This window comes from Cryptomeria japonica, chromosome 9 (genome assembly GCF_030272615.1).
Source record: "Cryptomeria japonica chromosome 9, Sugi_1.0, whole genome shotgun sequence".
Lineage (NCBI taxonomy): Eukaryota > Viridiplantae > Streptophyta > Pinopsida > Cupressales > Cupressaceae > Cryptomeria > Cryptomeria japonica.
Genome location: NC_081413.1, coordinates 472,284,718 through 472,312,663, shown reverse-complemented (window position 1 = coordinate 472,312,663; position 27,946 = coordinate 472,284,718). Strand labels below are relative to the sequence as shown.

The window sequence follows — 27,946 nt, the reverse complement described above, 5'->3', positions numbered from 1 at the left end:
GCAGCATAGAGAAGATGAGTTCCATGATTTGCATCAATTAGCCATGTCAATAGAGCAGTAAGAGCATTGTTTCTACGAGCTCAAGAGATATGCAAGTTTTGGAGATGATGAGACCAAGTTAGTGCAGCATTTTATCAGAGGTCTCAATGATCGGATCAGTGGAGACGTGCGGGTTTTCGAACCTAAGACCATGGAGGTTGCACTTGAGAAAGCCTGTTTGGTTGAGAAACTTGCTAGGGCACATGGGACTCACACTGGGGTGTAGACTGGTAGTACACCACTGGTGGTCAAGGTTCTAGAGCAACACAGTCTCAGGGAGCGGGATCAATTCATGTTCAGCAGCAGCAGCAGTCGAAGCATAAAAACTCTTTTTATCAACAGAGTGAGGGTGCTTAGTCTGGAAAGAACAGGAACTGGAAGAGAAACAAGTGTGATCGCAATGACCAGCCTTGACATAGTACACAGACAACAGCTAGTAGAGGTGGTCATCAGTAGTTGAGTGCATCCTCTAGTGATGGTTTTAGCCGGAGTACAAGATGTTTTTCATGTGGTCAGCAGGGTCACATTGCTAGATATTGCCCTCAGAAGGGTACTCAGGGATCCAGCCGTAGGCCAGCTGCTTCAAACCCTATAGTTGGAGATGTAGGCAGGAGCCACAAGATTCACGCAGCGGTTGATAGCCACCAAGCAGAGCATCAGGGTATTGTGGTGGAGACATCAGGTGTGTTGTATGGTAATATTGTTTCCATTCTATTTGATTTCGGTGCATCTGATTCTTTTATTTCACCATCTCTTGTAAAGCGATGTGATCTAGTGGTAGTAAAGAAGGGTGATAGGTGGCAAGTACAGTTAGCTTCAGAAGTTAAGGTCATAGTTGAATCCTTGGTCTGTGGATGTGAATTGCAGATTGGTAAACTCCATACCTCTGCGGATTTACGTATCATGCCTTTGGGATCTTATGACATTGTCTTGGGCATGGATTGGTTGTTAGCCAATCAAGCAGTCATAGATTGCCAAAAAAAATCAGTGAAGAGTCTGGACCGTTCGGGTAGTTTGGTTGAAGTGTTTGGCATTCAAAGACCTGTTTCTCTATGTTTGATTTCAGATATGCAACTAAAACGATGTATGCGTTGGGGATGTTAGTTATTTGCCATGACAATGAATGACTTGGAGATGGATGAGAGTCGAAAGGTATCCCTTGATGATCATCCCTTGTTGGAGTTTGCAGATGTCTTTCCGAGTGAGATTCCGAGTATGCCTCCTACGAGGGACATTGATTTCAAAATTGACTTGGTAACCAGAGCTGAACCAATCTCACGTACACCTTGTCAGATGACAACTCAAGAGCTTGAGGAACTCCGTTTGCAGTTGGAGGATCTGCTGGCAAAAGAGTTTATCCGACCTAGTGTTTCTCCTTAGGGAGCACTTGTCATATTTGTGAAGAAGGATGGGTCACTTTGGTTGTGCATCGACTATCGACATTTGAAGAAAGTTACAATGAAGAATCGATACCCGTTGCTGAGGACCGATGATTTATTTGATCAGATCAAAGGTGCAAAGGTGTTTTCCAAGATTGATCTCAAGTCAGGCTACCACCAGTTAAGGATTATGGAGGCGCATATTCATTAGATAGCCTTCCGCACTTGCTATGGTCATTATGAGTTTACTGTAGTGCCATTTGGATTGAGTAATGCACCATCCGTCTTCATGAGCCTTATGAATAGCGTGTTCAAAACTTATCTGGATAGATTCGTTCTTGTGTTCCTTGGTGACATAGTGATTTATTCAAGGACCATGGAGGAGCATGAGGAACATTTGAGGTAGGTTTTACAATGTCTGAGAGAGAACCAGTTGTATGGTAATGTGGCAAAGTGTGAATTCTTTCAGACAGAGATTTAAGTATCTTGGCATGTCATCTCTGGTGACAGTATTGCAGTGGATCCCTCAAAGATCCAAGCTATTCTTGAGTGGCCTGCACCCACGAACGTCTCTCAGGTTCGCAGTTTCATGGGTTTGGCAGGTTACAATCAGAGATTTGTTCACAGGTTTTCTCGGATTTCTCATCCCATCACTTCCCTGCAGAGGAAAGGGAAGAAGTTTGTGTGGTCAGAGAAGTGTCAGGAAGCTTTTCAGGTTCTTAAGGAGAGGTTGACTAGTGCGCCGATATTGGCAGTTGCCGACCCTTAGGGCGATTTCATGGTCCATATAGATGCGTCCTTGGAAGGGTTAGGAGCGGTTTTGATGCAAGATGGGAGAGTGATTTCTTATGAGTCTCATAAACTCAAGAACCATGAACTCAAATATCACACGCATGATCTTGAATTTGCAACCGTTGTGCATGCTTTGGTTCATTGGAGACATTTTCTTTTGGGGCATCGGTTCGAGTTGCACACAAATCATCGCAGTCTGCAGTATTGTAATGTCCCCTTCTCGTTGATGTCCATCCAGTGGTCCATTGGCCTATTCCTGAGACCCACAGGCTATGTGGAATGAAGAATGAGGGTCAAACATTGATGAGGCGAGAACTTACTATTTTTAGTAAGTCAGGGGTTGGCCATTTTGGTGATACTGTCCTACTGAGCTCTCCATGCCCTATCACTGGCTATGAAGATCATGCTTTTCGAAGAAGTAGTTCATGACTTACTATTTTTAGCAAGTGGCAATATGGCATATTTCTATTTTTGGCAGTGGACAAGGTCCTGATTCTACAGCAGTTCAGTGGTCTTCCTTGCTCAGCTTCATCCTAGTTTTGGCAATAATCAGTATTGGAGTCATAAGTGGTATAATTAAATATTATTTCCTTATTCGAAGGTTTAATATTTAATTAATTTGATTATTTTTACTACTGATTAATGACTATGGAAATTGCACATTATGTCTCCTAAGTGCTAGGCGAATTATTATGTCTAGAAAGGGACGCCATTTTTATAATGGGAGATATTATTTTATTCACCCAAAATATTTACTAAGTCAAAATCGTGGTCTTGTGCTTACTTGGCGTGATTTTTGACTTATGATATGGGTGCCATCCTCGGGTCCACTTGGTAAATGAAATGCAAATGGGAAAGTGGAATTTGGGCGCATTTGTGAGCATTTGCATTTGGATTTGGTGGTGTTGGAGGTTATAAATAAGAGCCTTGGGCTCCCATTTTGGTTATCATATGAAATTGCATCGTTATGCTGCCGGATTGGCAATTGAAAAATCTAAGCTTCGAAGTGTGGCTTCCTAGCTAAGTCTCAGTTTCGTACTTGCAAGATAGTACCTAGTTGTGTCCTTGTATTACCAGTGCTGTTGGTGAGTGAGTTGCAAATTGTGGAGTGTTTTGTGTGGGATTAGAGTGTTTTCTGGTTGTTGGTTGCGGAGTTGCTGAAACTATACTTTGCTCATACCTCTTGGCCAGGCGATTCCATTATTTTGGGTACCGGCTCATCCATCTTTCCTGCCACTGGCGATGCATTTTGTAAGTTTTTAGCACCTTATGTTGAGTGTGGAATTTTATAATGCAAATCAAAATTCCCAGGTTAGGCATTGGGTTTAGGGAGTGCATTGGGATGCATGCAAAATATATATGAGTGTTTTGATAGCTCCTTTTGGGTTTGATTTCATGGTGGCTGGTTTAGTATTGTTTTAGAACTGATTTGGGGTGAATTGGGTGAGTATTGAGATAGTTATGAGTATTTTAGTGAGTCTATAGGCTGCTGATTTTGCATTTCCAGCCTGCAGATTTTTATGTTAGCAAAATTTCATGCTTATTATTTGGATGTTCAGCATCACTCTTCTCCTCTCACTCTCTTTATTATTGTAAGGTTAAGTAGTAGTACTACTAACCAATTCTGACTTGTAAACTCTCATCCCACTGAAAACTGGAAGAGGCTGGCTTGCCACCCATTTCAGTTAAATTGTAATTCAGTCCTCCCGCTGCATAAGCGGTCGAGTTGAGTTTTGTTTGTAATTTCAGTCCTCCTGCTGAAATATCGCAGTTGAGTGATTTGTATCTTTTGTATGTTCCTCTTGGCTGGTTCACCGCCAAGTTTCTTGCTTTCCCGCTGGATAAGCGGAAGGGGCTGGCTTGCCGCTCTGTATCGTATTTCACTTCATCTTTCAACAGATTTGAGATCTAACGATCCCCTATTCACCGTATGCTCTCACCGTCCCATATTGGGCACTCGGTGATCAGAAAGTGGCCGTGTTGCAATTTCCAGCAAGTATTGAGTTTATGTTTTCTAACCTTAACGGGTTATCTGTTGGTTGATGTTTATTATTGGTCCCAAAACAAAACAAAAAATATCTCGGATATAACAGTGGCATCAGAGGTAGTTTTCCTACCAACCTGTGAGTTTCAGTGGGTTTAGAAGTCGCCATGAGTGACAGAGACGTCAGATACTACAACCGAGAACAGAAGAGACAGCAGTTTCAAATTCCGATAGTGCCGGAAGAGGATACATTTTCAGAAGTACTGAGTAACAGAGGGAAGGATTTAGATTCTTCAGACTCAGTGGATTCAATGGCAGACAAGGCTACAAAACAGAATGAGGCACCTGATAAGAAGGCTGAGAGACAATTCAATGCCATGATGGACATGATGTCTCTACTGCTGGCCAAACTTAACCAGAACGTTGTTGGGACCCCTAACCAACCCAACAATGGACCAGAAGCCAGCACTTCTAATGCTCCTATAGGCAATGGAAATGGGAGTAACAACGGGAGCAACAATGGAGGTTCAGCCCCAAGACCTCTACAACCTGTATTTTTGCCAAGAGAAGTACAAGCTGAAATAGAGATACCTACAGCTGATGAAATAAGAAACAGCTACATGCAGTATGCTTCTCTCCCTGGTGAGATCCGAGATATTCTCACTCTAGATTAGTTTATGAATCAGAAAATGAAGAGAGGAAGGAGGAATGACTATAAGTTTTGCTGCCCCGAGAGATTATCAGCAAACTCTTGGAAGAGTGACCTTAGCACACTTTGATGGAAGCACTAAGAGCACAACTAGAGCATGGGTGCAGAAGTTGAACAATTACTTGTCCTTGAGGCCTATGCCGGAAGAAGATGCCATCAAGTTCGGTACCATGGGTTGGTCACCCTTGGTCATAACTTGATCACCACCTATGTTGATTTCACCAACAAGCTGATTGAGAGATTCGACACCAAGGATCCAGAGGTGAAATTTAGAAAACTTGCACAACTCAAACAACAAGGTTCGTTGGACACTTACGTAATTGAATTCCAAAATCTGTCAGTTATGGTAAGTAGCATCTCTAAGAAGCAGTTAGTTGTCCTTTTTACTGAAGAACTTGAGGAACCTTTGAAAGGTTGGGTTAAAGCATTTGATCCGCCCACCTTGGCAGAAGCTATTAAGAAATCTCGAAGCATGGAGTTGGCTGCCCCAAGGAATAAAATTCAATCCAAGCCTTTTTCTTTCAGAAAGGATAAGAAGAAGTTCACAAATCAGACCAAGAGGTTCCCTCCGCAAATGGATGATGAGCTCTGTCAAGAGCTTCGGAGGAAGAATCTTTGTTATTCTTGCAAAGAACCTTGGGCCCCAAGACATAAGTGTCATGGAAAGGGCAATTTACATCAGATGGAATGATATTTTGCAGATGGATCAGAGTCTGAAATTTCATAACAGCAAACTGAAGTTGAGGACAGCGAGTATGAAGAGGCTTCGGAAGGGCCTGAAATTGGATCAGAAGATAGAGTGGTTGCTCAACTCTTGAACATTCACAAGAATGAGTACTTCAGAGTTCGGGGTGTGATTGGAGAGGATTGTGTCATTGCTCTCATTGACACAGGAGCAACACACAACTTCATTGATGAAAGGATTGTTTCTAAGAGGGGGCTAGTGGCAGAGGAAGTTGAGGGCTTCAAAGTCATGGTAGCGGATGGCTCCACTATATCCCGCAACCGGATGATTTCCAACATGTCTTTGAAGTTGGGAAATCATGAAATCAAGGATGATTTCTTTGTGGTTAGCATTGGTGGGACTAATGATGCAGTTCTCGGGATTCAATGGCTAAGATCTCTTGGTGAGATCACACTAAACTTGCAAACCATGGAGCTGAAATTCACGTCTGAGGGAAAGAAGGTAGTATTGAGAGAATGTCGCATGGTGGACTTAAAGTTGTATCTTTGAAAAGGATGGAAAGGCTGATCCACCATAATCAAGTGGAGTGGGCAACAGAGTATTTGATAATGCCCTCAAATCCATTGGTAGATAAGGGCAGCTATTCCACAGACATTCAAGCAATGATCACGGATAGAAGGTCATGGTCATGCCCTCAGAACCACTAAAAGAAAATCAGAATTATCCTAAAGACATTCAAGCCTTGATAACCAAGAGAAGTAAGGTGTTTGAAAACCAACCTCCTAGAAGACCCCTCGAGAGAGGTGCCGAACAAATCATTGAGCTTGAAGAAGGAGCTAAGCCAGTTATGACTACTCCTTACCAGTATCCTAAGAAGCAAAAGGATGAGATTGAGAAAGCAATCCAGGAATTGCTTGACATGGGTTACATATGGCCTAGCAAAAGTCCCTTTGCTTCGGTTGTTGTTTTGGTGAGAAAGAAGGATGGGAACATGCGCATGTGCATGGATTACAGAGCCCTGAATCATAAAACTATCAAGAATTAGTATCCTATCCTGAGAATTGATGAGCTCATTGACGAGCTACATGGTGCAGTGTTCTTCTCTAAGATTGAACTCAGGTCGGGGTATCAGCAGATTAGAATGAGAGCTTCAGATGAGGAGAAGACCGCTTTCAGATGCCACTTTGGGCATTTTGAGTTCCTAGTCATGCCCTTTGGCTTGACGAATGCAACCGCTACATTTCAGTCATGTATGAACATAATCTTCCAAGAACAGTTAAGGAAGTTTGTTTAGATATTCTTTGATGACATACTCATATTCAACAAATCTTGGAAGGAGCATTTACAACACTTGGATGAGATGCTAAGCATACTAGAATCCGAATCCCTGTTTGCCAAGGAGTCCAAGGGTGAGTTTGGAATGGAAGAGTTTCTCTACCTTGGTCACATTATCAGTGCAGGTGGTGTGAAGGTGGACCCTGAAAAGATTAGAGCCATCATTGATTGGCCTCCTCCCGAAAACATAACACATCTAAAGGGATTCTTGGGTCTGTGTGGTTTTTATTGGAGGTTTGTGAAAGGATATTCTCAGTTGGCTGCCCCCCTCACAGATCTTACAAGGAAGGGAGCTTTTCAATGGTCCGAAAAGGCACAGACAGTGTTTGAGCGGTTTAAGGGGATCATGAGTTCCTGCCCTGTTTTGGCTTTACCTGACTTCACCAAACCTTTTGCACTGCAGTGTGATGCATCTGGAGAAGGTGTTGGTGCAGTCCTCATGCAAGATAAGCATCCTATAGTCTTCGAGAGCAGGAAGTTGAGAGGACTTGAAAGGCTGTATTCGATTTATGATAAGGAAATGCTTGCCATAATGCATGCCCTTGTGAAGTTCAGGCAGTATCTGGTGGGGAGCAAGTTCATTGTTAAGACTGATCATAATAGTCTTAAACATTTCATGCATCAGAAAGATTTGAATGAAAGACAACAGAACTGGGTGAGTAAACTGCAGACTTACGATTTCGATTATTGAGTATGTTAAGGGAAAAAACAATGTTGTGGCTGATGCCTTATCCAGAAGGCCCCATTTGAGCTCACTATGCGAGCTTACTGCTGATTGGATGGAATTGTTACTTTCTGATTATGCCAAAAATCAATTTGCAACCAGCATTATAGAAGGTACTTTTCATGATGAAAGGTACAAATTGGTTGAGGGGTTGATACTATACAAAGTAAGGATCTTCATAGTGGCTGAATCTAAGCTAAAAGAGACTTAAAAATGATGTTTTGAAGTACATCGAGGAGTGTCACACATGTCAAAGAAACAAAGATGAGCACACTCTATCAGTTGGATTGTTACAACCCTTGCCTATTCCCGGTCAAAAATGGGAAAGTATTTCCATGGACTTCATCACTGGGTTGCCATGGGCTCAAGGGAAGGATAGTATTTATGTGGTGGTAGATAGGCTAACTAAGTTTGCTCATTTTTTCGCCATCACAAGCTCTTTTACAACAGCTCAAGTTGCTGAAGTGTTCTTTCGGGATGTGTTCAGATTACATGGGTTACCAAAGAACATTGTGAGTGATAGGGACAACAAGTTCCTAAGTGCCTTTTGGCAGGAGATCTTCAAATTATGTGGTATTGTGCTCACTCCAAGCACAAGTTATCACCCATAGACTGATGGGCAAACCGAGATAGTGAATAAGTGGTTGGAGGGATATCTTAGAAACTATGTCTCAGAGCAACAAAATGCATGGGTGAGAAGGCTTCACCTGGGAAAGTATTGCTACAATTCCTCTTACCACATGTCCATCCGGATGTCACCATTCGTGGCACTATACGGTTATGAAGCTCCTAGCTTCACTGACTTAGTATTTGGCGATAGCAGAACCCCTTAGGCGAAGGATATGATGCAATAGAGTTAGGATATTCTGAGGATTCTGAGAGACAATCTCCAGCATGCACAAAATCAGTAGAAGTTGTATGCTGATCAGCAGCGAATTGAGCGCACCTTTGAGGTGGGCGACATGGTTTACTTGAGCCTCCAACCCTACAAACAGTCTACTCTCAAGAAGAGTGGGGTTGAGAAATTGAAGCCACGATTCTATGGGCCTTTCAGAGTCAACAAGAGAATTGGAGAAGTGGCATATGAGATGGAATTGCCGGCAAGCAACAGGATTCATAATGTATTTCATGTGTCACGCCTTAAGAAGGCTTTGGGACACAACGTTGTTGCTTCAGCTGAGTTACCCCCGCTTGATGAGGAGGGAGAGCTAGTTTTGGTTCTTAAAGCAATCCTTGATTTCAGGGAACGTTCTTTGAGGAGAAAGGTGATCAAGGAATACTTGATCAAATGGAAAAATTTACTAGCAGAGGATGCTACATGGGAAAATGAGGAGATTTTACTGCATCCAGCCTTACAGTTACTTGAGGACAAGCAATTTTGGGGAGGGTGGACTATAATGTCCCCTTCTCGTTGATGTCCTTTAAGTGGTCCATTGGCCTATTCCTGAGACTCGTAGGCTATGCGGGATGAAGAATGAGGGTCAAACATTGATGAGGCGAGAACTTAATATTTTTAGTAAGTCAGGCATTGGCCATTTTCATGATACTATCCTACTGAGCTCTCCATGCTCTGTCACTGGGTGCCAAGATCATGCTTTTCAGACCAGTAGTTCATGACTTACGATTTTTAGTAAGTGGCAGTATGGCATATTTCTATTTTTGGCAGCAGACAGGATCTTGATCCTGCAGCAATTCAGTGGTCTTCCTTGCTCAGCTTCATCTTGGTTTTGGCAATAATCAGTATTGGAGTCATAAGTGGTATAATTAAATATTATTCCCTTATCCTAAGGTTTAATATTTAATTAATTTGATTATTTTTACTACTGATTAATGACTATGGAAATTGCGCATTATGTCTCCTAAGTGCTAGGCGAATTATTGTCTAAAAAGGGACGCCATTTTTATAATGGGAGATATTATTTTATTCACCCAAAATATTTGCTAAGTCAAAATCGTGGTCTTGTGCTTACTTGGCGTGATTTTTGACTTATGATATGGGTGCCATCCTTGGGTCCACTTGGTAAATGAAATGCAAATGGGAAAGTGGAATTTGGGCGCATTTGTGAGCATTTGCATTTGGATTTCGTTGTGTTGGAGGTTATACATAAGAGCCTTGGGCTCCCATTTTGGTTATCATATGAAATTGCATCATTATGCTGCCGGATTGGCGATTGAAAAATCTGAGCTTCGAAGTGTGGCTTCCTAGCTAAGTCTCAGTTTCGTACTTGCAAGATAGTACCTAGCTGTGTCCTTGTATTACCAGTGCTGTTGGTGAGTGAGTCGCAGATTGTGGAGTGTTTTGTGTGGCATTGGAGTGTTTTCTGGTTGTTGGTTGTGGAGTTGCTGAAACTATATTTTGCTCATGCCTCTTGGCCAGGCAATTCCACCATTCTGGGTACCGGCTCATCCATCTTTCCTGCCACTGGCTATGCATCTTGTAAGTTTTTAGCACCTTATGTTGAGTTTGGAATTTTATAATGCAAATCAAAATTCCCAGGTTAGGCATTGGGTTTAGGGAGTTCATTGGGATGCGTGCAAAATAAATATGAGTGTTTTGATAGCTCTTTTTGGGTTTGATTTCATGATGGCTGGTTTACTATTGGTTTAGAACTGATTTGGGGTGAATTGGGTGAGTATTGAGAGAGTTATGAGGGTTTTAGTGAGTCTATAGGCTGCTGGTTTTGCATTTCTAGACTACAGATTTTGATGTTAGCAGAATTTCATGCTTATTATTTGGATGTTCAGCATCACTCTTCTCCTCTCACTATCTTTATTATTGTAAGGTTAAGTAGTAGTACTACTAACCAATTCTGACTTGTAAACTCTCATCCTGCTGAAAAGTGGAAGAGGCTAGCTTGCCGCCTATTTTAGTTAAATTGTAATTTAGTCCTCCCGCTGCATAAGCGGTCAAGTGATGAGTGATTGTAATGGTCCTCCCACTACATAAGCGGTCGAGTTGAGTTTTGTTTGTAATTTCAGTCCTCCCACTGAAATATCGCGGTAGAGTGATTTGTGTCTTGTGTATGTTCATCTTGGCTAGTTCACTGCCAAGTTTCTTGCTTTCCCATTGGAATAGTAGAAGGGGTTGGCTTGCTGCTCAGTATTGTATTTCACTTCATCTTTCAGCAGATTTGAGATCTAACGATCCCCTATTCACCGTATGCTCTCACCTTCCCATATTGGGCACTTGGTGATCAAAAAGTGGAAGGGTTGCAATTTCCAGCAAGTATTGAGTTTATGTTTTCTAACCTTAACGAGTTATCTATTGGTTGATGTTTATTATTAGTTCAAAAAACAAAAAAAAAATATCTGGGATATTATAAGTATATATTCACGCAACCGAACCTAAATGCTATGCAGAGGAGGTGGATGGAATTCTTGTGTGGGTATGATTTCGAGGTCAAATATATTCAGGGGAAAGAGAATGTGGTTGTAGATGCCCTTAGTCGTCGACGGCATGAGATTTCAGCGGTATCTCTTGGAGTGGATTTGAGAGGATAGATTGATTTAGCACTCCCTACGAACACTTGGTATTAGGATGTTAGATCCGAGGTGGGGCCTGGTAGAGCATTTGGAGGGTAGATTTGCAGGTTATTCCCTTGATTCAGATGGTCTTTTGCGACATATGGTATGTATTTATGTTCCTTCTACTGAGGGTTTTCCTGTTTTGATCATATTTGAGTCTCGTCGAGCACCATATTCTGCTCATCTTGGTGTTAAGAATATGTATGCATATCTTCGATAGTTGTACTTTTGGATGGGTATGAAGAGAGAGATAGCGGATTTTGTGGCACAGTGTTTAGAGTGTCAAAGGGTGAAGGTGGAACATCAGCACTCGGCAAGTCTTTGCATCAGCGTCTTGTTCTGAAGTGGATGCGAGATATTATTTCCATGGATTTTATTGTGGGACTACCTAAGTCCTTACGTCGTCATGACACCATCATGGTCACCGTGGACAAGTTGACCAAAGTTGCAGATTTCTCGCTTGTCCAATCTTCCTATACCGTAGCATCAGTGGCTAGCATTTTCATGAGAGATATTGTTAGATTTCATGGCGTTCCACAGAAAATCATCTCTGATAGAGATCCCGTATTCACTTCAGCCTTGCGGAAATTCCTTTAGCAAGCATTAGGGACTCAACTGAACTTCAGTTCAGCCTATCATCCGGAGATTGATGGACAGACAGAGAGAGTCACCCAAGTGTGGACATGCTTCGGATGTACGTCATGGACTAGTAGTCTCACTGGGAGGATTACCTATATCTAGTGGAATTCACTTATAACAATGGATACCATAGTTCTATCGGTATGGCGCCCTTTCAGGCATTATATGGTCGTCCTTGTCGGTCTCCCTTGAGTTGGGATCGGTTGGAGGACAGGGTGCATTTGGGTCCGGATATGCTTCGAGATATGGAGCAGCAGGTGGAGAGGATCAGAGAACATCTTGTGGCAGCGCTAGATCGACAAAAGAAGTACACTGACGCGCATAGGGTGGATCGCCAGTTCTTAGTCGGTGATCGAGTGTTCCTGTGTGTACATCCGCAGAAGAGTCCAATCCGTTATGGAAAGGGCTCTAAGTTGCCATCATGTTTCACTAGTCCATTTGAGGTTTTAGAGAGGATTGGTCCAGTTGCCTATCGACTTGCTTTGTCACCTAGTCTCTCACTCATTCATGATGTTTTCCATGTTTTAGTTCTTCGTCCGTATCATCTTGATATTTCTCACATTCTTGATTGGATTGCACTACAAGTCGAGGACGGGCAGCTAGCTCTCAAGCCCGTGGGCGTTCTAGAGCATAGGCATCGGGTTCTCAGAGGTAGAGACATTGAGAAGGTCAAGATCCAGTGGGACCCTAATGATGAGTCTTATGCTACTTGGTTGGAGGCTTCTCATATGCGTGAGCTCTATCCTTTTCTCTTTGCAGGCTTCAAGGAGTAAGCCTGATACTAAGGGGGGAGGATGTAGTGCCCACCCTCTTTTGGCTTGTTAGATTTTGTGGCTTTGAGTTTCAGTGTGGCTTTGACCCTTTTAGTGTTGGTCGATTTTGTTTTGGATATGATGTTTTTCTATGTCTTTTGGATTTATATGTGATATTTATACTCTATGCCTCTTGGATCGTTGGTATAATGATGATTTACATGTTGTTGACTATGATGTGATCTTATGATGTTAACCATGTTTTATTAGTTAGATGATTACTATGATGGATTATTCATGTGTTGTTATAATCGAAAAATCATTATGCTTATTGATGCTTACCGATTTGATGTGCACTATTTCTATACTTGATGTACTTGGGTGAAAGGGAAAAGTGCCACACTTCTCTTTACGAGCCAGCTACGTCGGTTCCATTCCCTTTTCACGGTATGATGTTCCATGGATTATATGTATATTTACTCGACAATTTGTTTATGCAGCAGCAGGTATTGAGCATTGACTCCACCTGAATCTTTAGGTCTGAGCGTGCTCTATGACCCAATGGTAATGTGGAAAATGGGAGTTATCCGTTAGAGCCTTGTCGTACCATCGTTCCTGCAGGAAAGAAACCCTTGTCAAGTATCCTTGGTTTTTTTGGTTCTCCGACCTTGTCAGATGGTAGCCCTGTTAGTCCTCGTGCTATGTTAGTTCACAGTTCATTATTCTAGAGTATGAGTCAATAGTTATTAAATATTGTTATATTGTTTTCTACAAAGAGAATTAATATTAATACCTATTTGTGTATTTGAGTATTAAAGAGATTAATTAATTAATAAATTAAAAATTGTTGCAACAATATATTAATTAAAATTGTGGAGCTAAAAGATTCAAATTAGTTAACTATTTGGGAAGGATTATTTAAATAAGGAATTAAATATTTACTATCATTTAAATGTGCTCATGAAAAAAAAACAAGAAAAAAAGAATTTATATCCTAATTGTTTAAAATTAAAATTTGAATGTGAAAGGGGAGTTACAAATTATAATTAATTTGTTGAGAATCGAGATGGAAAAGATCTTGCATGCGAAATTGATGGAGGAGTTACATTTGGAAGAGGTTATCTCGCTGCATTTTTGAAAAAGGGAGTGGGAGAGAATTTTGGATGCCCGTGAAAATCTTTGTTGTGAAAGTTTGGGGTTTCGGGAGAAAACTTGTATGAAATTGGGGAAAATTTGGGGGGACTTTTCTTGGGGTTTTCTGGATTGGAACCTGTTGTTGGATCGTACATCAGAAAGGGATTCTAGAAGCTGGTTGTTAGGGATTGGTGGATCACTTGCAAACGCTAGGATATCTTCATTAGGCATTGGATTCCAGGTTGGGTTGCATTTCGACCTTGATTATTATCAGTAAATTTTCATGTTTAGTGCTCCTCTCTCTCTCTCTCTATATATATATATTATTTTTTTAAATACTTCTGTTGGGTTTGAAATTTGTTATGATTCTGAGTATCGTGCCTGGGAATTCCACTTTTTGTATGGTGTTCTGTTCTTTTGCAATTGAAGTGTTTTGGCCTCAGAAAGTTACCAAATAAGGAATTAGTGTTCATGCATCTTTTATTTCTGATTCTTGTTGGAATTGATTATGCCCCCTTTACACTTAGCAATTAATGTCATCTGCATGCTCTGTCTATGAGCCGAAATTTGGATCCTCTATGATTATTGTCAGCCGAAAATAACCCTGTAAGCATTTTTCCCTGTAGTTCTGCTTGGCGTATGGCCATTGTATTGCTGGTTCTAATTTTGTGGTTAAGGTTCTTTTGTTTATTGGTACTCTGCCGCTCTCAACTATGAATCGAGATAGGCACGCATTCACCTTCTACCATGGCCTTGTTATTCAATTTGATCTTTTGTGACCGATTGTATAATCAAAGTTCATCTGAGTAGCTTCGTCTGATTTTTTGTGTTGTTCTTTTGCTTTCGATGTTAATTGTATTGCTGGACGAAATGGTCGATACACAGACCCTTAAACCGATTATATGTAATCGATGCTTGTCCCTATCACGCGGTTTCATTTCTGGAAGGCATTTCGAATTTCTTCTCTCATGAGTTGGATATCGCTTTGTTTGATACTTCCCTGTTCCATTCTTGTTGTTCGACTCTTACTTTGTTTTGTTATCTGATGTTTCCTTATTTCCATCCTTCATGGTTGGAATACCTGTCTTCATCTCTGTGATACATTTCCCCCTTGCTCGTCATTTTCCTTTTCGCTGATTGATTTCAGTGGTGTCTCTTTCCTGTATTCGTCTTACCCCCTTTTAATCTTTTGGCTTGGGACTCATTTTCTCTTTGGTTGCTCAATATTGTCGTTGACCGATCATCTATTTCGATGTGCATTTTGTTAGTCGATTGAAGTGATTAAACTGCATTAATTCACCCCGACTGGATTTCGGTCTGCTACTTTAAATTGAACCACAGTTTACTGCATTATGCTTTGAGTCCTTAGTCGTAGGTATATTGTTGTTATGCCTTGGTGGTTGTTGTGTATGTCGCAGACCCCTGCCCGGGAATGGCCTGTGAGCTAGATTCTTTTCGTCGTGTCGTGGCTACTTTCTTATTTGCCTGAACTCGCACACACACACACAAATATATATATATATATATGCGAAGTCATGATTCTTTTTTTTTGTTTGTGGCTTGGTTACCCTACACCCTGCTCAGTTATAGGAGTTAATGGCTAAACAAACTAGGGTGGGCATTAATTCGACCGCTTAATGCAGTTCAATTGATTTATATTTTCTTCTCTCTCTCTCTCTCTCTCTCTCTCTCTCTCTCTCTCTCTCTCTCTCTATATATATATATATATATATATATATAAATGTATGTGTTCATTTATAACTATTTCTTTTTGCGGCTGCATAACTATTTCTTTTTGCGGCTGCATATACTGATTTGTCATGCTTACATTTGCTTAAACAAACATATATATATATATATATATATATATAAATATTTATATATGTATTTTTGTCTAAACACTTTTGAACTTATTTATTCTTCCAAGCAACTACTTGTAAGTTACTAATAATGTGATTAAATCTAACGGATATTTGGTTTATGAATTCTTAAATATATATTGGGTAACAAATGTTAGTCTTTTGTGCAATTGTTAGAACCAAGTGAGTAATAATGATCTTTCCTTTGTATTAAAATAAATGTTCTTTTCATTTTAAATATACACTAAATGATGCGAAGGAATAAGATTGGGTTATAGAATTAAGATTTATTTTAATTTTATTTTTAATTTTATGTGGCAATGGTGTTCCTTACCTTGTGTTTGAGACTTATCCTTGATGCGGTGATTAAATATCATTGTTTTGGAATCAAGGGGTTGTTTTCTTAAAGGCGTTTTGCTTCTAGAGGCTAGGGTAATGTTAAGTCCTTGTTGTGATTAGTTATTCTTCCACTCTTGGTTTTGTTGTCACACCACTAATGGTTGTATATGCTAGATGGCCTTTCCTTGCTGGTATTTATTGCTTCCTTTGGTTATATTTTTCTAGCGAGTTAAGCCTTGCTATGGTCAGGACCTTGTCACCTCATGTTTGTGAGTGTCATTGCTCTTGTGTTGGTCATGGTTTCCTAGGTGCAAATCAAGGGGGAGTGGCTCTCATTGGGGGTCGAGGCCCAAAGAGGTCGCTAGGGTAACTCAATGAGGGTTTTGTAATCAAGTGGAAATTTAAATAATGAACTTGGGTGGGTAGCTAGATAACAGTAAAAAGATTAATTGATGCCTCTCTTACTCTCAAACACTCGTTTAGGTCTTAGGTAAGTAGAGAAGACTTGGAATGGCATCAACCAATCTTATCCCTTCGAAAGGTTGGTGTGGTGCACTAGTGTTTGTATGGGGGCCGGGGGTCGGTAGAGGTCACGAGGGTAACCCAGGATGGGGGTCGGGACCTAGAGAAGACTCACTAGGGTAACCCATGAAAACCTAGTGATGACACTCTTCCCTATTGCATACCTAGTGGTTTCTTATGTTCTTTATCCTTCTGTGGTTTGCTTGGGCCTCTGGAAGTTGGTTGAATTACTTTTTGAGTCTCTTGTGATTTTAGCCTTGTGAGCCTCAGGTGAGTACAATCTTGTGGGTTCTCTTGTGAGTCATGTTGGTACTCTTGTATCCTTGCTTCCGTCTTGTGGGTCTAGCTGATACCTCCTATCACGGGGGGTGGACCTAATGGTACCACATGGTTGGGTGGAATGCTATTCGCACCCATTGGGTTTTGTTCGTCCTGCTTTATGATCGTGATAGCTCGTGGAAGGATTGAAGACTTTCATATTGATGCAGATCTATGTATTTATTCTTGTTTGTACCCTTGGAGATTATATCCTTATGGATCCATTGTAATGAATTTTGATGATCTTATGTATATTCGCATGTCAATGTATAATGTACCATGATCCTATGTAATTAACGATGTTGTAGGACTTTTGTTAGTTGCCATTGTACATCTTTTCTTATCATGTAGTTTGTAATCTTCATGCATATGTATAATTTGTCCTTTCAAAAAAAAAATTATTCGCATTTTCATTGTTTTTATTTGTTTAAGTCCTTTGGGCCTCATAGTAGCGCGTTACATATTTTCCTATAGTATGTTCTATAGGATTTGGCAAACTTTGTGATAACTTCATATTTCGATCTTTTGAGAACAAAGGAGACAAGCACTTGCTTTGTATGTGCATGCATGTACGGATACTTATAAGTTCTTATAATGACAACATAAGAACAACATAATGCATATGCAGTAGTAAATACAAGCTTCACACTACAAAATGGCATTAATTATGCATAAAGAATGCAAATAACTTTTATTACCAAGAGTCAACCTTCAAGTACAAAAGTTCAATCCCATAAATGAAACACCTAACAATTATCTCTTAATGAAGAATATATTAAGATTATATACTCTTGAGAAAGATTTAAATTCAAATGTAGTTCCCACAAACAAGAGAATATCCATGTAGAAGATACAAGGAGAAGAAGAGCTACCATAAAAATTTAGAGTAGGAGAAAAAAATGCAGTAACTTGTCATCATTCTTTAGCATCACAGTCGGTTGAGGCACAGATTGTGTTTTTACAAATTTTGTACTTTTGTATTCATGAATTTGTGTAACATTTTCTCTCAATATATTTCTAAAAAAGTTGTCCCTTTTTCTCTTAAATTACATTGATCTTATGACCATGTTATTCATCCATTTGACCTATTTTTGTAATGAATGGACCCTACTATAATTTTGTTTCCAAATTATAATTAAGTTTAAATGGACTAATCAATGTTTTATCAATCTGTATTAAAAAGAATCAAATTGAATAGCTTTCATGTAAAAACAGTAAAAACACTTCCGTTTCTAACAATCAAACACACAAAATACACAAAATAAAATAAATTAGCATTTCAGCAATGAAACCTACTCTCTTGAGAAAATCCCTCCCATTAGAATCAGTATAGAAAACTCCATTGGTAGACATATTTGTTGTTAATTTAGTGATTACTTCTTTTCCAACTCCATCATCAATTGGGATGGGACCAACCTGAAACAATGATAATTGAAAGTGCATAGATTTAGTAATATTGAGCTATTCAAGATAGATCCATGAAGCTATCTATAAATTAAGATAAAAACATGCCAATCAAGAAAAAAATACAACAAATTAACGAAATTTCTACTAGAAAATTGAGGTGAAGTTCTCTTCCAAGCATGTTTAGTATTTCCTTATGTTAGTTCTAATAATATCAACTTGTGTGGCACCGTTGCTGAATAATTTTGGTTGAAACATGTTTCTTGATTATATACAAGCATCAACATTCTAATACCCAATCACAAATATATGAATTTATGTTCACGCAAACGCACATGTATACAAGTGTCTAAGTGTGCATACATATATACATATCTATATGCATGTGTGTATATATATGTGTGTGTGTGTGTGTGTGTTATCTATATATGCATATCTATATGCATGTGTGTATATATATATGCATATCTATATGCATGAGTGTATATACATGTTTCAATCCATTCCCCAATATCTGAAATGATAATAGGAAGAAATATTACGAAGATTAAGATTGATTATAAATGGCTTTAAAAATTTATTAGACCATATGCTTTCCTTAAATTTTTATCACAATTATAATTGTAAATATATCATCCTTACATTGAACTCCACTTCAACATGTTCCTTGTCCTTGTAAATCCTGGTAATCTGCACAAAAATTCATCCAATTTACTATTAAAGATATCTGTATTTAAGTCAAAATCAAATACTCCTATCTAAAATATATAAAACCAGAAAATAACCACAAGATTATAATCCACAAAGTTCTGTACAACCATTTACAGAATTATATATTTCCTCAACTTTGATTAATGATGTTGAAGAAAACAAATTATGTCATTAAACGTATAATTAGTATTTACACTTATATTAGTAAGAGATTATAAAATCTATAATGAAGCTTTCAAAACCAAGTTCCCATTAATGATCTCTCTATTCCAACATAATCTTGGTTATTTGTACCCTTTCAATGAGATGAAGATGTGTTAAATTGAGTTATAGTTTAGTGTTAAAAGACTATTTCCTCAAATTCTAGATTTTACTTGGGTATCAAAATATTTTGCATCATTAACTGCCTTCTTTAATTGTCTAATTAAAATCTAATGTATTGTAAGCTAAACAAAATAACTATTTCATCGACAATCTCCCAAGCACTTCTAAGGATTTTATGTAGAAGGTTGCCTTTTAATCCATCACCTAAGTTCCTATTCCATAATCCACATTTACATAATCCTAACTTAGCATATATTCCATAACATATGTTCAGAAGGCGTCTATTATAAAACATTCACATTTATTAACGTATATTCCTAACTATGCATTGATATGTATTCATTAATGTGTGTTTGTACATATTCATTAACTTATGGTTTACACTTATTCCTTAATATCTGAAAACCATTCATTAATGTCTATATTAAAATATTCATTATTATATATATTAAATATACATTAATTACATTCATTAACATATAGATTAAATTATTCATTCATTAATATATATTAAAATATTACTTACTTATATTTATTAACGCATACATTAAATAAGCATTAACTATATTCATTAACGTATATAATAAATGGTTCATTGTTTATATTTATTAGCATATATAATGAAGTATTTATACCTTACTTACCTGTCGTGACCTGCAGCTGTAGCTTCTTCCTCTATCCACCTGCAGACCTCCTTACCCTTTCCGCTGCCCTCTCCCTTCCCTTTATATGTATTAATCATTTATGAAGTAAAGTGTCCCTTGGAAACAACTGCCTTCCCCTAAATGCACGCAACCTTTCATCAATCACAACCTCTCATAATCACTGCCTCATTTTAATGAATCGTATCATTAAAAAATATGCATTAATCAACTTAGAAATTCAGCGAACCACTAATGATTTATTAGTGAACCGTTTCATATTGTATACGGGGTCCATCACTTTAAGCTTCAAACATTTCTCTCACCATTTCATATTGGGTCCACCACTTTAGGCTTTGAACATTTGTTTGACCACCATTTAGACTTGGAATTGTATCCATGTCAGATATGGTAGCTTTTGCATCCACCGCAAATATTGTGAAGAGAAAATACAAACAGTAGTAATATCTTATCAAGTATTTTATAATATTATATTATTAACTGTATCACTGAGTTTATTTCTGCATATGTGCTGAGTGTTATGTAATTTGCTGAGTGTTATGTTATGTCATGGTTATTATTTCTACTCCACACACTTTCTGGTCATGGATTGTCGGAAGGGGTTGTCTCCCTGTCAGTTTTTGAAGGGGTTTGTTTGCTTTTCCCAGCTCTGGTGTACAAAGCCGGAAAATGTTTTTCCAGCTCATTTCTTGGATGCCGACTTTGGTAGAGCGCCTAATTGACGATTGCCCTCTTAGTCAGTCCATTTTGGTTTAAGGCTTAGTCAGTCTAAAAATTTAGTTGCTTACTGTGTCTTGTCACCAACGTTGTGATCACTGCACTTTTAAACGCTTAAAAACGCTTAAGTCTGTCGTTTTATCAAAGGGAGGTCACTGCAAGTGAAAAAATTCTGAAGCTCTGCTTCAGCGACCACTGTAACGCTCAATCCCACGTAGGCTTCACTGCTTACCAGCCAAGGTGAAAAAGTGAAAATAAAAGAGAAAAATCAAAAGAAAAGAAATTGAAAAGCAAAGAAATATCAAGTTGCTTGGCTTTGGGAATGCAGACACCTCTGCCGATTTTCAACAACAAAATTTGTCGGAAACAAAGCAATCTCTGTGAGCTTACAGGCGATAACTCCGTCAGGACTATAGACGCTTTCTGGCAGCGGGGCTCTATCCAGGTTGCTTTTGGAGTTAGAGTCGCTCTACGTAACTTCCATTAACTAAACAATGATATCTCAACCTTCTTTAGGCTTGAATGAACTTCACTGCACGCACTCGATTTCTCAAGGTTGGTGACTTGATTCAGTTTGCGACCTCATTTTTACTTTGAATCTGTCTTCTGTCATTTGGGTTGTTTTGTGGGGTATATACTAGAGATTCTTGGGTTTGATCCGGATAATCATCCTTGAAATGTTCAAGAACATTTCCCAGCCGAGTCGCAATTTGTTGTGCGAATCGCACACCCATCCCCGTCTTGGACAGGGACCCCTCGGTTTGTGCCTTTCTGTCTTTGTGGAAGAGGAAGGGGATATGAAGGGTCAAGTTGGTGAGTGATGGAGTCTGGAATGTCATCTTGATCTTCAAATGCCCTTAAATTTGGCTAAGTCTAGAATGTCCTGATCCTGAAATTTGACTGTGTCTGGAAAACTGAGGAATCCTCCAAAAACTAGAATTTGCAATATAACTCTTGGAGGTCCGAAACCACTCTCAAACATCCTGAAAGTATATATGGAATATAAGTTAAAGTATCTACTTAAATCTTATATTCCATAACATGATCCTTCAGCGAGATCTTGACAAACTCGCCCAAGTGCCCAAGCTCGCACTTCTTGAGGAAAACGTTTAAATTCGCTAAAATGCCCAATTTCGGACCCTGGGGCAAAAAGTTGAAAATGTGAAATGTTGCAAAAAGTGGGTTTAGGTCCGAATTTCACTTAAAATGCCCAATTTCGGACCCTGGGGCTAAAATGTGAAAAGGTTCAAAACTTGCAAAAAGCCCCCAAAGGTCCGAATTTCACTTAAGTCCTCCAATTTCGGACCCTGGGGCCAAATTCAAAATTTCCCAAAAGGTGCTTTAGGTCCGAAAATGCTTGGAAAGTTGCAAAAAGACCCTTTAGGTCCGAATTTCACTTAAAATGCCCAATTTCAGACCCTAGGGCAAAAACTGGAAAATGTTTAAATGTTGCAAAAAGCCCCCAGAGGTCTGAATTTCACTTAAGTCCTCCAATTCTGGACCCTAGGGCCGAAATTCAAAGTTGTATAAATTTGCAAAAAGGTGGTCTAGGTCCGAAAATGCCTCCAATTCGCTAAAAACATCTAAACACTCCGAAATTTGCGAAAAGGGGCTAAAGGTCCGAAATTTACCTTGAGTTTTCGAAAAGGTGGTTAAGGTCCGAAGTTTTTAAAAGAATTTGCACAGCATGTTAAAAGTCTGAGCCTTGAGATGCCGAATTTGCAACGCATGTTTAATGGTCCAAAGTTTTTTTGAAAAGTTGCGAAACATGTCTAAAGGTCCAAAAAATTTTCCAAGTTGCAAAAACGCTAAATCTCCAAAATCGCAGAAGGCGTTGAAGCTTTGAGATTTGAAAAGGCGAAAACTTGCGAACATGAGCCTAGGGTCCGAAGTTTTTGAAAATTGCAGGTGGTGTTAAATGCTCCGAAATATCTCCAGTTCGCAAAAAATGCCCAAGACTCCAAAGGTAAAATCACACAGAAGTAAATCGCCCAATCACCATCAAGACCAAGGATCAGATTTCACATTCGAAGAGAAAGGAGAAGCATTTTCAAGATACATCTCACAAAGAGCTTCTCAAACCAAATGTCGTAATTAAATTTAATATTTGTTAAATTAATTAATTAATTTTTCAAATTGATTTAATGAAATGAAATTGATCGTTCGCAGGTCACAGGACATCATTAGAGAACCAGGAGAAAGACCTGAAACGCAAATCGAAGAAGGATCACAATCAAGGCCAGGCGCTGAAGATTGAAAAAGAAAAAGATGTGGGAACGTGTTGCAGGAGCGCGAAAGCAACCAAACATTGGGAACCGTGCTGCTGAACAAAGATGAAGTCCACCAGCAATATTGAAGGTGAAAAGCAAAAGAACACTCAATTTATGCATTCTGAAGAAAGTGCACAGCTGGATTTAAGTCCAGAAATTCAGTTTTAAAATTGAACTGCTTTATTGTAAACTGCCTATGGGTCCCGCACAAGATATTTTTGTGGATAACTATTCCCAACCACCAAGAAGATTGGATAGACCTAAATTAAAGCCAAATAGTGGCAGGTAGTTGAGATAGTTGCTGGTTGGATAACTGAGAATTTAATGGGCATGGGTTAAGGCTGCCAGCTTTTGGATGGCAAGTTGCAGCCCTTGGATGCAGTCCATCCTAGCCTTCGATTCAAAATTGTAATATCTATAAAAGGCAGAGGCCTTTCTTTTGTAAAGGGTTAGATAGTTAGATGGTTAGATAGTTAGAGATTGTTGAATGGTTAGACTCTATTGAGAGAGTTAGATTTAAGAGTTAGAATAGGTTAGATCTTAGCAGTAGCATAGAGATGCTGCAGAAATTGTTGTAATAGGCAGTTGAAATCAATATATAAACATTGATTTCGTGTTTATTGTCTTGTTTTCATCCTGTTTGCATGGTTTCTCTCAGCATTTTAGACAGATCTTTCTATTTTGGGTGTGCAAGTATTTGATAGATTCAGGCTCATACCACTGAGGATATACTGATTGTGTGTCCTTTTGTGTGGTTAACCTGAGCCTTCGATTGTGCTTAGTTCAATTGCAGGTGTCCGTCTGAGTTGCGCCAGAATTGGGTGCTTAGCCGTGCATCTCCAATCTGAAAATCTTCCAAGTCCTTTTGAAGATTGCATCGTTCCTGCAAGGTTGTGAGCTATTCTGGCCAAGCAGAAATTGGTTATGTTGAATCCGTCTACCCGCATACCCGTGTTGTTAGTTTTAGATCTCCTAACCCTTTCCTTATGCTCTTTATTGCATAATTCGAGAATCACAACAGACTAGTTTGTTGCAAATCATAAGTCCCCTTGTGTTTCCAGAAAAAACACATCAAACCACTGAGTAGTCCCGCAGTCAAGACCTGACGAAAGAAACCTTGAGGTTGTCCCCTCTGATCAAATATAAAAAATAGCATTAGCGTTAGAACATAATGTTATTAGGGATCACATCCTTATAACATTTATATATATATATAATGTTCTAATATAAGGTTATAAAACCTTATATATTATATGTTTTATAAGCATATCCCATTTGAAATAATTATAATCTAATAACTATTAGATTATTAATTATTTATGAGTGGGGATTATTGAAAAGGTGTGACTAGTGAAGTCACCCTTCCTCCTATATTTAAGGAGGTTCTCTCTCATTTGAGAGGTGTGTGAATTTGGAGCTTTATGGTGAGTTGTATCACTATGCATATGAGGTATTATTTGGCCATGTGGAAGTATTGGAGGAGTGTCCCCAGGTTCATGTCTATTTTATTATAGACTATATTTGTAAGTGTTTTAATTAAATGATGCTTTATGGGGTTTTTTTACCCGAAAGGGTTTTCCCCATGTATATCTTGTGTAATGTGTACATTTTGCATGTATGTTTCATATTTCATTTACTTTATAATCTTGTTTATAATGATTAGTATCCTTAGATCCTAATTTCTAACATGGTATCAGAGCAGGTTAGGCTAGTACTAATCATTTTTACAGGTTATACTAGAAGACATATAAAACTTGATGGAAAATGTATTTATGCTAAATCAACACACATGCAAGGCCAATTGTGCTATGTATTTAGTATGCCTACTCCATTCATTTAAATTCAATTTATCAAGGCCAAGTAAGGAAATTCTAACTTTTTTTTGATATTTTCAAAAAATTTAATGTTCACATAGCATAGGATTGTGAAGTATAACATATATATTTTAATAACATCAAATTTCAGAATCTTATTAACTCAAAATTATTCCCTTATAAGAGATGTACATAGTTACAAAACTTTTTTCTGTGTCAAAAAACTTAAGCAATAAAATCATTTGGTGTGTCTCTTCTATTACCCTTAAAATCATTTTTTTTAATAATGTACACTGATTTACAACCCTATTTAGTATACTTAGTTTCCTTGGCTAAAACCATATGCATGATTGATAAAAAAGTTTTAGCCTATTTTGTTCTATTAATTATTTTTTTAGGATACTAGAAGCTATAGTCATGAATTTTTTTCTTTAAACATGCCAATTATTTTTTCTTGAAAGATTCTAAGTTTTTTTTAATCAAGCATTCAAGATGTTTGCACTATACATCCAAGAAGGATATGAATCTATACTCTAGGAGGATAGCATTTGAGATGCTTTACTTTTCTATGACTTATGTTTGAATCTATTTTCTTATTATTTATATTTACATTATAATATTCAATCTAATTGATCCAGAGTTTATATTTGTATACATAGTAGCTAAAAATATTTCTCAAACATATTTATTTTATCCTTGTTCATAAATCATTTTTCCTTTTATTTTTATATGAACATTTTTTTTTCATGCAAAACCATCCTTTTAGGTCTATTAAAAAATATGATTTAATGATTATCAATAAACCTATTTCAAAACATATAAGCACATCCATTAAAACTTATTTTCTAAATATTAATTGAAAATTTAAATATGATCTATTATAATATAAAATTAAATAAACTCAAGACATAGAACTTATCTAGTACACCTATATCTTGATAGAGTTGATTCTATATCCAACATATTCTCTTTTCAATAAATTCCTGTGTGAAAGATTGGAAAGACGTGATTGTTTTGAGGAGCAATACGAAAGAAAGCATCATTATCTTTTCTTTTAAAAAGAGGCACGTCGTTGAAAAGAGTTGCCTCCTATAACTATAACTATTCAAATTATCCATCTATAACTATTCATGAAACATGGAAGTGCATCCGTTGGTGCATTTCCAACTATAATATTTGTCAAGAATTCGTTATGCTTGGCGGCTGTCCATACAAATTACAACTGTTTCAAATGCCGTATAAAATGATCACTCATAGATATCTGATCCTTGAATACGTAATTCATGGGCAAATGAGATGGAATGGTTGGGGATTTATACTCATGTTGTTAGAGAAAACTTGCTTATACTTCTTCTGCCTCCTTCCATCCACAGTCTCGATGATGAATTCGGTGGAGAAAATATTTCATCTACTCTTAACCGTAACCGTTCCTTCCACCAGTTGTCTTCTTGACATTGTCATCGTAATTGCTTGAGCTAAGCAGATGACCAAAGATAAGCTCGGGCACATAAACACCCTCCTGCTGATGAATCTCCACGGGAATACCGTCGCCATTATTGTAGATGCTGATTCTTCTGTCCTCCTCGCTGATCTCCACCTTGACAAAATTCATTTTTGGGTCCCTCTCCTTGTTATCGGCTGCATTGACCAGAATCTCATCGAAGATCTTGTACAACCCCGACACATATTCAATCTCCTTGTGCACCATGCCTCCATTCTCATACACCCACATCGTCTGCTTGTGCCTCTCAATGGACCCAACGGCTGCAATGGCTTCCTCTACTTCGCCTTCCTTTCTTTCTCCATTCACACCAGCACCTTCCAACTGATCCGGGTATGGTAGGCGACCTTGAATGAGAGATTGAATTGGCAGCCACGTGGGCAATTGTGGGAAATGAACCATCTATTTGCTTCTTGTGTGATGAATTGCGTCCTTTGATACTTGCACACATCCGCATAAAAGGCTCTAAAACTCATTGCATATTAGCTTTGTGAGTAGAAGAAACTATTGTTCGCAACGAGAATAATGAGTAGGTATCATCTTGTCTTTATTTTTATAGCTATGCTGGCATTTGAGAAATTGTATATAAAATGTGGGCTTTGCAAATGACTAAAGTAATTGGATTGGACATTCTTTACTCTTCTATTCCTTTTAAAAAAAAAAAAGTTTAAATTGGCGCATTAACAAAAGTAAACCTCTAAATTTTGAAAGAAGAATCAGAACAACGAATCAAATATGGCATCCCGATGATAAATTTGTTTTGATCAAACGAACTTGTAATGTATATATTTGTAGACTTTTTATTTTACTGAAACCGTAATTTGAAGAGGTTGGTCGACTTATTTAGTAACATAAAAAAATATAATATGTTCTACTTATAGGAACTAGTATAAAAAAAATAGATTGAGTTAATTGCAGAAGTTAATTTTGGAGTTCTATTATGATATCTCTACCTACTTCATTTTTTTAATTTTTTTTCAAGAAAGAAAATATGATATAATATTTGCATTGTTTCCTATGAGGAAGGAAGGCTCTTGAGATAGAAAATATTCATAACAAACATAAAGATAGGGATGGAGGACTTACCTTAACTCACTCTTTAGGACCTTGCATACTCAAGCTTAAAAGAAAGTTCCTCAACTTAGAAATGAGTTTATTAACTAATTATTTTTTTATCATCTAGGTGAGATAAATATTTTTTTATTTTTTTTGTATATATATAGCACCCTTAACAAATTGAGCATGATATCTATAAATGATCTATTTGTATATATTCCAAATTTCTCACACCTAAAGATATCATGTAAATAAAGTGGTAAAATATTGAGTGCCTCATGGTGATAAGGTTTGAATTTCTTTGAGAATTAATGTTAAAAGACTAATTTTATTTGGCTTCTTATAACTAGGTATCAACAATTCATATATACCAAAAGTGATATCTTACCATAAAAAATTGAACCTTAAAATACATAGGTTGTCTACACAACCATCTAAGGAGGTTATTATTTATCTATCAAACTCACTCTAATTACATTGAAATGGACAAATTCATTTCCTCTTACTAAAGGGTGATAAGGTAAACCAAACACTTATACATCCATACACCAAGTAAAATTACATAAAGTTTCAAAATATATTTTTGCTATGAGATTTCCATTTAATGTTAATTTAGTTAGCATTTTTTTATGAGCTTCAATTATGATCTAAATTTATTAGGTTTAAAAAACATTATTTATAATGGGTGGCTATTGCCCTTATAAACTGTCTGGGGAGCAAACCTAGAAAGGATAGCTCACCCGTTGCCTAAA

General features: G+C 38.0%; 1 protein-coding gene across 6 annotated transcripts in view; it reads right to left on the bottom strand.

Moving 5' to 3' along the window:
- The window catches only part of LOC131075948 (alpha-mannosidase), a 318,620-nt gene that overhangs the window by 125,455 nt on the left and 165,219 nt on the right, over positions 1–27,946 (bottom strand). For all 6 annotated transcript variants that reach the window (XM_058012933.2, XM_058012930.2, XM_058012932.2 and 3 more), the window contains 2 exons: positions 18,782–18,829; positions 18,032–18,151 (listed from right to left, as the gene is read on the bottom strand). In XM_058012933.2, the coding sequence (XP_057868916.2) occupies positions 18,032–18,151; positions 18,782–18,829 (168 nt within the window). The remainder of the gene's footprint in view (positions 1–18,031; positions 18,152–18,781; positions 18,830–27,946) is intronic.